This window comes from Semicossyphus pulcher, unplaced genomic scaffold, assembly GCF_022749685.1.
Source record: "Semicossyphus pulcher isolate SPU_LCO1_2020_fin unplaced genomic scaffold, fSemPul1.0.p SCAF_19, whole genome shotgun sequence".
Classification (NCBI taxonomy): domain Eukaryota; kingdom Metazoa; phylum Chordata; class Actinopteri; order Labriformes; family Labridae; genus Semicossyphus; species Semicossyphus pulcher.
Window position 1 is genome coordinate 680,832 of NW_027211692.1, and position 14,149 is coordinate 694,980.

Sequence of the window (14,149 nt, forward strand, 5' to 3'; positions counted from 1 at the left end):
ATGATCAACTCCACACAGGTTTCATATTTCACACTCGCTGCCTACTTTGACACAGGTATGTTTAAATACTTATATTTCATAGTTGTAATGTGTTTATATATTTCTATCATCTGTGCCAACCTGCTGCTCATCGTGGTGATCTGCAGGAACAGAAGCCTCCATGAGCCCATGTACCTGTTCCTGTGCAGCCTGTGTGTCAGTGAGCTGTATGGCAGCACAGGGTTGTTTCCTCTGCTGCTGGTTCAGATCCTCTCTGACGTTCACACTGTTCCTGCTCCTCTTTGCTTCCTGCAGATCTTCTGCGTGCACACTTATGGAGCCGTTGAATATCTAAACTTAGCCGTCATGTCTTATGACAGATATCTTGCTATCTGTTTTCCTCTACAATATAACACGCTGATGACCTCTGACAGGATTGCCGTGCTTATTGCTGTAACATGGATATGTCCCTGTTTTGCAATGGTTGTGTTGTTATCTTTGAGTTCTCCTTTACAGCTGTGTGGGAGCGTCATCAACAAGGTTTACTGTGATACTCACTCAGCTGTCAAGCTGGCGTGCAGTAACACAGATGGAATTAACATATATGGACTCATTGCTACGTTCGGCACCATCTTTGGCTCTTTGATTTTAATTCTGTACACTTACACGAGAATCCTTTTGGTTTGTTTCTGTGGATCCAAACAGACGCGACAGAAAGCTGTCAGCACCTGCACGCCTCACCTGGCTTCCCTCTTGAACTTTTCTTTTGGGGCTTGCTTTGAAATATTACAGAGCAGGTTTAACATGAACAACGTACCAAATACTTTACGTATTTTTTTATCGTTATATTTTCTTACATGCCAGCCGCTCTTCAATCCTGTAATGTATGGCCTGAAATTCTCCAAAATCTGTTTGATTTGTAAAAGTCTGATGTCAAGAGTATCACAAAGGATGAAGAACTGCTGTAACTCTGGAACGCTGTAATGATCTGAACAGGAAGTGTGTCCTGCTTTGTGATGTGACAAATAAAATACATGTAAACGTTCCAGCCTGCACGCGGTCCGTTAACACAGCCTGCATTATGTCATGCCCACTGACAAACTAAATAGTCATTAGCAGATGGAGAATAAAATCTACAGTCACAACTTTATTTGTATATTCATATCCTATAATATGACATCATGTATATCACATAACTGATATCTCTGCAGTACAGCATCAGCACATGATCGCGCTCTCTGCTGCTGTTACATCCGAATCTTGCTTCCCCGTTAATAACAGACAACACACGAGCCGAGACGGCCCCTGTGTGCTAATAATACAGCTGGACCAGTTTCCTTTAATGCAGCCTATCACAGTGAATAAGCTCAGAATGGTACTGATGTGCACAGAGGCAGGAGTAAACGTATGAATCCAGACTCTTTACAGACGTTTATTAAATGATTTAACAACATGGCATCTTAAAGATGGAACGTTAATATTTTAAGGTACGGCCTACACCTACCCTTTATGTACTGAGCAATGACATGTAGGTGTTGGGTGTCTGAGCTGCCCCCTGATGTTCCGTTTTGAATCATCTGCTGTTGCTCACTGACGACTTGTCTGAAACCTCCCCGAGGCTGAGGAAGCGGGCCTGTGGTTTGGACATGTCTTGCTTTAACTTTTCTTGTAACACCTGACTCACGCATGTATCTTCGAGCTCACCTGGAGTAATGAGGTGCAGGGCAGATAATCTCTGCATCATGCTGTTTCTACCACACAGCATGCTGCAGGAATCATGGGATTGTTGGGGCTCTGAATTAAAGGCACCTGGACTTCTTGGAGACGTTTCACCTCTCATGTGAAAGGCCTCTTCAGTTGCAGCTGACTGGTGGGCGGAGCTAGATGACTGAGCACCTTCACAGACATGATCTGAATTAAGGTTTGACCGAGGTATCATGGTGTCACATACAGCTCTCCTTCTCTGCTTTGCTCATACAGTACAACTTAATCCAACCCCCTAGCAACCGTTTACAGGCCGTCCCTCTTCAGCTCCACGAGTCTTTCTCTCTCTCTGGTGGTGACAGCCAGGCCAAAGCTCACTTAGTATTCTCTCATATAATAACAGACAGGGTTCATGTTACAGTCCTGGAAGCAAGGTCTATCCTCTATGTGTCTTCCTGTGCTCTCTGTCTCTCTCTCAGTACTTGTGGAATGATAGACAACAGTAAATTGGCCGCAGCACTCAAAGTACATGTCAGGCATCAAACTGGCCTGACTTTGTTTGAAGTATCCAAAGTCTCTGGGTGGTGTCCACCTGTTGGACCTGCCCTGTACTTTGTTAGTTCTTGTGGGGTGGGGCGGGTGGGGGGTGTACTTGGTACTTGGTACTGGAACACCTAAGGTCAAGGTCATGTATTGGAGTTGTGGTCATATCATCAGGTCATCAGCTACAGTGCTGTGAAAAAAGTATTTGCCCCCTCCTGATTCCTTATATTTGTCACACTTAAATGTTTCAGATCATCAAACTAATGTTAATATTAGACAAAGACAACCAGAGTAAATACAAATGCAGTTTTTAAATGATGATTTCATTTATTAAGGGGGCAAAGTTACCAAACCTACCTGGCCCTATGTGAAAAAGTAATTGCCACCTAAACCTAATAAGTGGTTGTGACACCCTCGGTATTTGTGATAACTGGCAGTGAGTGTTTTACATCGCTGTGGAGGAACCTCGGCCCACTCGAGCATGAATTGTCAGATTTAAGTCTTTGACTAGGCCACTCCAAAACCTCCGCTCAGAGGTGGACCTGCTGCTGTGTTTCGGATCATTGTCCTGCTGCATAACCCAAGTGTGCTTGAGCTCTTGAACTGCCGGACATTCTCCTTCAGGATTTTCTGGTAGATAGCAAAATTCTTGGTTCCATCCATTACGGCAAGTCGTCCAGGTCCTGACCAGCAAAGCAGCCGTAGATTATCACACTACCACCACCATGTTTGACTGTTGGTATGATGTTCTTTTTATGGAATGCTGTGTTAGTTTTACGCCAGATGTAACGGGACGCACACCTTCCAAAAAGGTCAACTTTTGTCTCGTCAGTCCACAGAATATTCTCTTGGGGATCATCAAGATGTGTTTTGGCAAATGTGAGGCGAGCCTTTGAGTTCTTTTTGGTCAGCAGTGGTTTTCTCCTTGGACGCCATTTTTGCCCAATGTCTTTCCTATTGTTGAATCATGGACACGGACCTTAACTGAGACAAGTGAGGCCTACAGTTCTTCAGATGTTCTGGGTTCTCTTGTGACCTCCTGGATGAGTCGTCGATGTGCTCTTGGAGTCATTTTCGGAGGCCGGCCGCTCATGGAAAGGTTCACCACTGTTCCAAGTTTTCTCCATTTGTGGGTCATGGCTCTCACTGTGGTTCGCTGGAGTCCCAAAGCCTTACAAATGGCTCTGTAACCCTGTCCAGACTGATGGATGTCAATGACTTTGTTTCTCATCTGTTCTTGAATTTCTTTAGATTGCGACATGATGTGTTGCTTTTTGAGATCTTTTAGCCGACTTCACTTTGTCAGACTCTGTTTGAGTGATTTCTTGTTTCAGCAGATCAGGCAGTCATCAGGCCTGGGCGTGGCAGTAATCAGGCCTGGGCGTGGCAGTCATCAGGCCTGGGCGTGGCAGTCATCAGGCCTGGGCGTGGCAGTCATCAGGCCTGGGTGTGGCAGTAATCAGGCCTGGGCGTAGCAGTAATCAGGCCTGGGCGTAGCAGTAATCAGGCCTGGGTGTGGCAGTAATCAGGCCTGGGCGTAGCAGTCATCAGGCCTGGGTGTGGCAGTAATCAGGCCTGGGCGTGGCAGTAATCAGGCCTGGGTGTAGCAGTAATCAGGCCTGGGCGTGGCAGTAATCAGGCCTGGGCGTGGCAGTAATCAGGCCTGGGTGTGGCAGTCATCAGGCCTGGGTGTAGCAGTAATCAGGCCTGGGCGTGGCAGTAATCAGGCCTGGGTGTAGCAGTAATCAGGCCTGGGTGTAGCAGTAATCAGGCCTGGGCGTGGCAGTAATCAGGCCTGGGCGTGGCAGTAATCAGGCCTGGGCGTGGCAGTAATCAGGCCTGGGTGTGGCAGTCATCAGGCCTGGGTGTAGCAGTAATCAGGCCTGGGCGTAGCAGTCATCAGGCCTGGGCGTGGCAGTCATCAGGCCTGGGTGTGGCAGTAATCAGGCCTGGGCGTGGCAGTAATCAGGCCTGGGTGTGGCAGTAATCAGGCCTGGGTGTAGCAGTAATCAGGCCTGGGTGTGGCAGTAATCAGGCCTGGGTGTGGCAGTCATCAGGCCTGGGTGTGGCAGTCATCAGGCCTGGGCGTGGCAGTAATCAGGCCTGGGTGTAGCAGTCATCAGGCCTGGGCGTGGCAGTAATCAGGCCTGGGTGTAGCAGTAATCAGGCCTGGGCGTGGCAGTAATCAGGCCTGGGTGTGGCAGTCATCAGGCCTGGGTGTAGCAGTAATCAGGCCTGGGTGTGGCAGTAATCAGGCCTGGGTGTGGCAGTCATCAGGCCTGGGTGTAGCAGTAATCAGGCCTGGGCGTGGCAGTAATCAGGCCTGGGTGTGGCAGTCATCAGGCCTGGGTCTGCCTAGTGAAATAGAACTCAGCTTTCCAAAACAAGTGGTTATCACAGTTAATCTGTGATTGAACAAGGTAGGTTTGGTAACATTGTCCCCTTAATAAATGAAATCATCATTTAAAAACTGCATTTGTATTTACTCTGGTTGTCTTTGTCTAATATTAACATTAGTTTGATGATCTGAAACATTTAAGTGTGACAAATATAAGGAATCCGGAGGGGGCAAATACTTTTTCACAGCTCCGTATATCTCTGACAAATGCTTCAGGAGCGCATCAAAGCTGCCCGTTCATCCCCATGAACCGAAGGGAACACTTTACCAGTCAAGTCTGCGTCCTAATGATCGACATGAGCTTAGGGTGCAGAACAAATGACAGTGAATACAAATGCCCACAATGGGTTTCCTGCACCTGTTTGGCTCATCCTGGATGGAGCTGAGAGGAGAGCCGCTCACCTTTGATGATGACTAAAGGATCCAGTTTTAGTTGTTTGGGCATCTCTACAGGAGGCTGGTGGGGTCTAACTGGTAGGAGACCCCGGGTAGAGAGAACATGCTGAAGAGATCTCTTAGCGAACAAGTGGGATCCTCCAGAAGGAGCTATAAAATGCTACCGAGGAAAGAGACGACAAGATATCTTTCACTGTCTGCTGCCACATCAAAGGAAAACCTCACAGGACAAAGGGGCAAATAATCAGTGGGTCCTTTTATGTCCTCTATGTGAGATCAGATCATCGGCAACATCTGAACATCAAGTCAGATTTGAACCACAAAGATCCTGTCTACAAATATCCCTCATAGTTCTTACAATAACTCTTCACTACTCACATGTGGTGTGTGAATATGATATATAATCATGTAGTGAACTCGTTTAAATACTCAGGTATGTGCTCAGCACCGCCTGGCAGGATGTTTGGATCGGGCTTTAAGGCGAGACAGTGGTATGATATTATTAAAGAGCGCTTTAACTTTCCCCTCTGCTTCTACAAAGTGTCAGGTCACATCTCAAATCTAACAGAAGTGTTTGAGAGTTACAGCTGTGTTCTACTTCACCTCTTAGTTATACAGTGAATGTGTAAAACAGGCACTGTTCCCTTTCTACAAAGATCCAGCTACATGTCAGACACAAACATAAGCAGCTCTATCCGGTGGCTGGGCGCAGCCTTTATTCCATATCACTCTTTTAAACAGAACACAGATTGTTGACAGCTTCAGGCCATACATGACAGAGTTGAAAGGTGGTGGGCATGTTAGAAAGTACAATGATAAAAAAATTCTCATTATATTGGGTACGTTGTTCATGTTAAACCTGCCGGCCAGGTGAGGCGTGCAGGTGCTCACAGCTTTCTGTCGCGTCTGTTTACAACCAGCAAAACAAACTTTAAGGATCTTCATGTACATGTTATTGACAGTGGTGTTGTCATGGTGTTTCCACACAGCTGCAGAGGAGCAAGTTAATGATACTGTAATGAAGTTTACAAGAACAGGGGTCAACCATACGACGGCAATAAGGACGGCAACGGTCTCACTCGTCATTTGTGTCATGTAATGCAGAGGACGACAGATAGCGAGGTACCTGTCATAAGACGTGACGGCTAAGTTTAGAAACTCTAAAGTGCCATACGAGTACACACAGAAGATCTGCAGGAAGCAAAGAGGAGCAGGAACAGTGTGAACGTCAGAGAGGATCTGAACCAGCAGCAGAGCCATACAGCTCACTGACACACAGGCTGCACTGGAACAGGTACATGGGCTCATGGAGGCTTCTGTTCCTGCGGATCACCACGATGAGCAGCAGATGATCAGCGTGTATAAAAGAATGACAGTCACGACACATGCGTATTTAAACCCTCCGGTATCAAAGTAGGCAACGAGTAAAAAATATGGAACCTGTGTGGAGTTAATCATGAGCCACCAGAACTTCACTGTGCACGTCAATAGATCAGGAGACTGACGGATGGGTTGGTGCAGCAGGAATGAAGGCGCTGTAGAGTAAAGAGGGATGTGAGCTTGAAGGTAAAGCTCTCGATTAACAAATCAAAGTTACATTCCAACCTCCATCTAGGGTCATGTGCTTTGCATTCAAATGATCCCGTTGAGATGATTTGGAAGACGTATACGTATCTCAACTGGGGACCTTGGAAGCCTGTGTTTCCCCCCGAAGAACCGCTGCTCGTGTGAAGGACCTCTAGAACACCTCTGAGCCACCTGCCACAGCGGGTGTTCCCCAGCTAGGCAGAAGAAACTAGCTGCATGTATGGATCGGACAACTGGCAACTTGGAACACAGTGGCTATGTTGAGTTCTTATGGGACAATAGGTATGTATTTACTTTATATGTTTGTTACATACTTTTAGTTAGGCCATCATATCTTATGACAGATATCTTACAGGTGTGTACAAAGGTTGTTTCTGCCTTTTTTCAGGGTCAGAACAGCAAACAATCTTGAGAAGCCTAAAAAATAAAACTTCCCACTTTCATCGCTTTCATGTTTCGAGGTCGGGCGACGCCGGAGGACAGAGGATGTTAGTGTAGGGATGGTGAAATCACAGGCAGCCACATGTTTTCACCACGTCGTGACGCTTTATGACTTTTACTTTATTTCATTTGTAATTTATGGAGTGGCAGCCTCGGACAACCCTGACAAAAGTCACACACACACAGAGAGCCAACACAAAGGATGTGGAAGGAAGTGAAATGATAATACGACCTAATCAACATGATGGATAATAATGACACCACACAACACAAAGCAATACAGAGTGTGCACAAACATGTTGAGTCTCTTTTATAAAGACAAACATTCAAATGAAAAATAACTCAGCTCAGTCCTACCACACGTCTGTTTGAATATTCAGTTCAGTTCATCAAACTGAAACGTTGTTTCCAAGGAAGAGCTGAACCTGTCCATGAGTCAGACAAATGTCAGCTGTCAGTCACGTCTGGGAAGCAGCCAGCGGTCTGGAGTCTGACCTGCCGTGATCAATGTGCAATCCGTGAAGATGAGCTGAGCCGGGATGAACGTTTCAATCTGAGGGCCTAACTCCCCCGACTCTTTGTAGTCGACCCGCAGGTTTGCGGCGCTATTTCCACAGGAACCTGAACCCAAATATTGGGAGGACTAGAGAAGCTCAACCAAGCAAACAGGATGAGCATCAAGCCAGATCACTGGATGTGAAGAGCGGCAAAGTCATCAGCAAGTTTAGCTTTTACATCAGTGAAACCAGATTCTCTCACTCAGAGAGAAAGCAATGAGACGTTGACAGGTTAGGTCTGCGTGGATTAAACATGGGGCAGCTGGACCCAGATGCTTGATCTGCAAGGTCCCACTGACAATGGTGCAGGGCCTTGAAAGCAGGATCGTCTGGCTCTGCCCCGGAGTTGCAGCTTCATTCTCAGAGCTCTGAAAACCAAGGGCCAGATGATCAGGCAACAAGAGCAATGATCAGGCAACAAGAGCAACTGCCCCGCGACATCCATCTCTTGGCCCTGACAAGCTGATGACTGATAATCATCTACAGCACCAGCAGGACGACATGTTCCAAACCGTGCCTGTTTCCATCTGCATCACTGTACGGTGTCATCATGTTAACATGAGGAGTGTTTTGTGTTTTTATTGGCTTTATTATCTTTCTCTTTGGTATCGAACACTCGGAGATTCTTATGAGCGCTTTCCTCCTCACTTTGAGACATTTGTTGGTCTGTTTTCTGCTCAGGAGCATGAACTCCCGAAGTGAAGGCCTGAAACTGCTTTGTTTCACTGGTAACCATGGCGACGGCAGACTGTTCTCCTATGATTCCCAGTGATACAGAGTGTGTTAGTAAGTGAGCTTGTTAGGAAAGCTGATTAAAGGGCTCTGCAGTGTCCAAGTGTCCACACAGAGGTCTCTGTGGGGGGGAGGAGCTCCGCTGGGGCTCATTACTATGAAACGATACTGTAAACATGATGAGCTCACACATGAGAGTCCCAGTGCCCTCCGTTTACATCACACTGGCCCAAACAAGGACAAATAAGTGTGTTTAAATGTTTATGATCTCCAAAGGAAAGTTCTTTACTGGGTGTTCTGTGCCCCCCCTGAATAAGAGCCCTGTGTACTTGGTTCCTCTCTTTACGTCCAGAATAAGAAAACACAAAGCGGCAACGTGAGTAGCTCAGAACTGCCCTACAGTCCTGACAAATCATACAGTCAGACTGTCAGCATCCTCTCAGCCTGTTTATTGTCATTAAATCTCAGTAACATCTGTTTGTTGTGGCTTCATAGCGCTGTAGTGAGACAGATCTCAGCCCACCTGTGACTTGCTACATACAGTGAAACTGCCACTCAGCAGACACAGATGGACAGGCGCTCCACAGCTGAGACAGAACGCCGGTAGTTGGTGTCCATCAGAGAAATCCTGGTACTGATCCGAGCTAACAGCTCATCACACTGGGCACTGGTCAGCCTGAAGGAGCTGGAAGCAGCAGGACATGATATAAGATAATCCTTAATTAATCAGGATCTAAAATTCAGGATCTCTGAACAGGAGAAGAGTGAACCCACACATGACGGGATGGTTGACCGAGTCGTCTGAAGGGCCAAATATCAGCAGTGAGAAATAATGACAGAAGACAAACATCTCCTTGTCTTTTGGCCTTGAGATGCGACACAGTGAAATGCAGTTGGAGACGCTGCTTAAATGAATAATTCGTGTTTAATTGGAAACAAACGTTTTCCATACTTTGTCTGTTGCTTGTTTTGGATGTTTGATGTTCAGCCGGTCACGCTGTCGGCTCCACACACGGCATGTTGGACTCTGTGCCGACTGACGGAGGATAATGAAGTTGGGTTTGTCTTGAGGTGTTCTTGTTTCTCCATTTAATTAACTGTGCACTCGCTCTGCTGCTTAGCTATTACAGAGAGAGGACATAGATGTCATGTCAGGATGTGACGTCAGGTATTTAAAGAGCATTTTACTGGTAATATTTCAAAGGTTAGGATAGCTGTTTAAATGGGACTGTTCATTTTTCTGAATTCCAGATGATTAACCAGGACAGTTACACAGACCATAACTATACCTGACATGCCATGCAACGTTGTGTTACTCAAACGACCTGTTTAAACAGCCAGTAAACACATTCACCATTCAGTGATCGAGAGGTGTCCCTGTGTTAAAGTCCGGTGGTCCCAGTTCAACTTCAAAGTATTCTTCATGCAAAGCGGGCCTGTTGGGTTAACTGTAGAGAGTAACGGGCTGAGCTGGTTGAGGCGGTGCTTCTTTTAACACATTAATAAGATTATTATGTTTTTTGATAGTTTTGAATGTAAAGTCTCCACAAAGCCGATAACGATACCTGTAATATAGTAAACAGAAAAAAGCAGTGCAGTGAAGTTTAGTTCTGAAAGGTCAAAGGTTAAGTCCCAAAGAACTAAAGTTCAGGTCCTGCAAAGAACAGCACGGATGTGAAGTCTCATCGGTCCTCACGTAGCACGACATGCTGACGCGCTGATGATGGGGTCTCACCAGAAGTGAATTAACAGCAAAGGTTTTAAGAAGAGGAACGACGGAGCTGCTGGCTCAGGGGCCGTCTTCAGGGCCTTTGGCCATCTGCCTTCGCTGTGCTGCAAACACCCCCTCAAACCCCCAGGGCGTACAGGTCGGATAACCTGCTTGATGAACTTGGTGTGCTGAAGTTCTGCCTGCAGAATGTGAGACCATTAGATCTTCCAGAACACTCTACCATCATAGGTTCACTGCTGGCCCCTCCTGCTGCAGTGTGGCATTGACCATGAATCATTACCTGAGCTGCCGGCCCTTCACAACAGTCTCAGTCTGATAAATCAGAGGTTACTTTAGTGTTCATGCTGCAAACAGGTCATGAACTAGTTCACAGTTTCACCCTTCGTACCTGCCAGACTTCTCACTTTTTAACTTTGGCTTTAAAACGCTGAACAAGGTGTTTTTTGTTTTGTCGTCATTGTGCTGTGATGCTGCCGCTCAGTGACGTTTGCAGTCTACGGTTTGGACTTTGTGCAGCCAATGGCAGCGTCACACAGAGGGCATTAAGGGCAGAGTCAGCTACTGACATCAACACTTCAGGTTGAACACCTTTACTTACTCATAATCCAGGAAAGGTAACCCTGATCATTCATTTGTACAGTCAGCAGGTTAAAGGTGTGTTTTTCTTGAAGCATCCCAGACGGGGAGGAGAAACCGTTTCATCTCAGATTGTTTTTCAGTCTTTCAGTCGTTCTTTGTCATTCTTGTTTGTATGTTGCAGGTGCCTCTTGATACTTTGACCTCTGGAAACATCTACAACTACCAAACCTGAACGGGGAGCAAGTTGAATTACCTCAATCCATTAGCTGAACTTTCTCTTTGATGTGAAACTAAAACACCTGAGAAGAGACAGAGACAGCTCCTCTCTCTGTGAGGTTTGTTGGGTAATAATTCATGTAACTGATGTTTTTTTGAACTGCAGCTGCTCAAACAGGACAAACTAAAGCTTGCCTGTAAAACAGAAGGAAATCCTGTCTTTGTCGTACAGGCTGTGTTTGTCCCGTACTCCTCTCTGCAGTGTGTGCAAGTGTGCAGAGGTTTTGCTTTTTCTGGTACGAGTTCCAACCCAGTGGAGGGAAGTCATACACATCACCCTATTTCCTGAGGCGTCGTCAGTCAGCGTACGACCTCCTTTATCCCTCGAACATAAATGTAAATAAAACAGAGGCGGGGTCGTGTGATAGGTGTCACCTTACAGCCCAGACAGATGGACTAGTAGCAGGATTTCAGTATGCTTTAGAAACAATACACAAACATGTTTGATGAGTTAAATATAAATGGAGACATTTAGCTGCTTTGAAACTGATCGAATCCTCTGAACATCAGCGTGTACGGACGGCGTTGATCTTCAGCTGTGTCCCTCCACACTGACGTGTCTCTAACAGCCGACAGTCTGTTTAGTTAAATGTTAACGTCATCGGGCTTCAGCTGGTAATCTGCCATCCCGTCCACGTCAGTCCAGGAAGCGTTTCACACCGTGATTCACCTTTACTGTAGAGCTCGGTTCAAACAGCACAGGTGTTTTCTCCCGCATGTGACGAGATGTAAAGTGACAGTATGAAGTCAGCGTGGGGGGTGGAGCAGCAGAGAGAGAGCCCACTACAGGTCGTACACCTGCAGTCATCACGTCCATTCAGATAAACCGTAACTAACAGTCTGTGTGTGTGCGTGCGTGCGTGTGTGTGTGTGTGGCTCCAGCTGTGTGTGTGTGTGTGTGTGTGTGTGTGTGTGTGTGTGTGTGTGTCTCCAGCTGTGTGACACACACACTCTTTCCCGTCACTGTCAACCCCCAAACATGTAACAATGTATTAACATTGATGGCAGAAGTCACATGACACGTGTCCTCACTGCTCAGAGGGCTACATGCACAGTGGACAGTAACAAAGTACATGTACTCGAGTACTGAAGAACATGTTCTGAGTTTTATTTTTGGGGGAAACTTTTACTCGGTTACATTTCTATGAATGTTCTCGTTACTCGTTACTTTGGCTCTGAAGTCAGCTGATGAATTTTGTGTAGTTCTGCGGTGTTTGTCTAAGGCGTGTTGCCGTACCTGTACCTCGCGCGTCTCAGCGGTTGAATGTCACTCAGATCAGACAGTTCATGTAGTGTCGGTCATGATGGCTACGGCTGACACTTCCCTGCTCATCAGGTATGTGTGCTTGTTCCTCCTGCAGCATGTGGGGTTAACACTGTAAATAATGTGTAGTAAATAGACATAAGGTAGCAGACTGTACGCCCATGTGTTCTTGACTGCACTCATGCTTTGTGAAAATACAGTTTGAGATTTTTTGAACACTGAAGTATTTTTAAAAGCGCGTACTGAAGTACTTTAACTCGAGTAATAATTAGACTGAGTAACTGTCACTTGTATTGGAGGAACATTTGACCAGCAGGATCAAGTCAGGTACTTTGTCCACCACTGATCACATGTCGTTTGTCTGACTGGGAGGAGAAGTTGTGATGTTGATGTAATAAAGTCTCAGGTTGTATTTGAATAATTTATTACTAAGTTATGTTTTACCTTTGAAGGAGAACCCAGTCTATTCTCTAGTTCATACATCACACTCATGTTGTTCGGGATTCACCCTGTCATTGCAGCAGTTAGCATTCGTCGGCAGGGCGGCCTTTAGCACTGAAACATTTGTTGTTTCGTCCGCCACACCAACCACAGTTCTGAAATGACTCAGTGCCATAAGAACGTCCCTTACTGAAACCTGCAGCAGAGGAGAAGTGGATTAACTGTTACATGTTTCTCTGTTTACAGGCTGATCAAACTGTACGCTGCACCAGAGGGTTTAGAGAGGACGGAGCATGGAGCCGCTGAGAGACAACGTCTCCTCGCACAGTCACTTTATCCTCAATGGCTTCCATGAACTCGGAGCGCTGAGGCCCGTCCTCTTCTTCCCGTTCCTCATCATGTTTGTTCTGTCACTGTCGGCCAACTCCCTGCTGCTGTACGTCATCATTTCACAGAGAAGCCTCCACTCACCGATGTACATCCTCATCGCCGGCATGGCGTGTGTTGACCTGAGCCTCCCGCTGTTCTTCGTCCCAAACATGCTGCTGAGCTTCCTGTTTGACTGGAGAGGAATCTCTCTGATTGGCTGCCTGGTTCAGATGCATTTCATTCACTTGCTCGGAGCTTTTCAGTCCACGTTGCTGGTTTGGATGGCACTGGACCGCTACTTTGCCATCTGCACTCCACTCTACTACCACGAGCGCATGGCTTTACCAGGGTTCCTCAAGTTTGTGATCCCTCTTGTGATCAGAAATGTGTTCATGGTTTCACTGGTAGTTAGTCTGGCAGGGTCATTACCCTTTTGCCTTGGAAATGTGATGAACCACTGTTTCTGTGAGCACATGGCCCTGGTGGAGCTGGCCTGTGGAAGCACCGCTGTAAACAGTCTGGTGGGGTTGATCTCAGTGTTCCTCATTCCTGTGGCGGACTTCTTCATCATCACGGCCTCCTACATCGTCATATTCAGCTCTGTGCTGAGTTCTGGAAAGGCAGGTGTCAAAGCACTTCACACCTGTGTCACCCACATTGTGGTGATGGCTGTCAGCCTGACCATCATACTTGTTGCCTTCCTCTCATATCGGATCAGAAATGGTCTTCCTGGAGCCGCCCGGGTTTTCTTCAGCATCATGTACCTGTTCTTTCCGAGCTGTTTCAACCCGATCATCTACGGGGTCAGAACCACCGAGATCCGACAGCACATTGTGAGGACGCTGACGTGGTGTCGACTCGTCCAAACTGTAAATTATTCTTAAGAATCTTTTGTTGGTTTCTCAGACAAAGAAGTCTTTATTGTATAGAAGGCTGCGTCTTCAAAAGGATCAAAGGCATGACAAACATCTTCATTATAATATAATAACTGTTTATTGTCGTGTTTATGAAATTATTAAATGTAAAGTTTAGGATTTTATGTTTCCAACCAATGACATTTGTGTTGTGAGCTGAGCCGCTGACCGCTTAGCTTAATATGAATTTTCATAAACTGAAAAGGTGGACGAGCAGGTGCCACAGTGCTGAAGCAG

General features: G+C 46.4%; 2 protein-coding genes and 1 pseudogene across 2 annotated transcripts; 2 read left to right on the top strand and 1 right to left on the bottom strand.

Moving 5' to 3' along the window:
- Positions 1-2,176, top strand: LOC138597360 (olfactory receptor 4D1-like). Its single transcript, XM_069668955.1, has 3 exons — positions 1-655; positions 758-889; positions 2,163-2,176. Exons 1-3 carry the CDS (start codon positions 1-3, stop codon positions 2,174-2,176), a joined length of 801 nt encoding a protein of 266 aa, XP_069525056.1.
- Positions 2,177-5,689: 3,513 nt separating this feature from the next.
- Positions 5,690-6,407, bottom strand: LOC138597361 (olfactory receptor 11A1-like; annotated as a pseudogene).
- Positions 6,408-12,922: 6,515 nt separating this feature from the next.
- LOC138597362 (olfactory receptor 52K1-like) lies at positions 12,923-13,882 on the top strand. Its single transcript, XM_069668956.1, has one exon. The coding sequence runs from the start codon at positions 12,923-12,925 to the stop codon at positions 13,880-13,882; it is 960 nt and encodes a 319-aa protein (XP_069525057.1).
- Positions 13,883-14,149: the final 267 nt, after the last annotated feature.

Coding starts and splice junctions, on each gene's coding strand:
- LOC138597360 (XM_069668955.1), top strand. CDS start 1: ATGATCAACTCCACACAGGTTTCATATTTCACACTCGCTGCCTACTTT. Junction 656..757: donor GTACACTTACACGAGAATCC/TTTTGGTTTGTT, acceptor TTGGGGCTTGCT/TTGAAATATTACAGAGCAGG.
- LOC138597362 (XM_069668956.1), top strand. CDS start 12,923: ATGGAGCCGCTGAGAGACAACGTCTCCTCGCACAGTCACTTTATCCTC.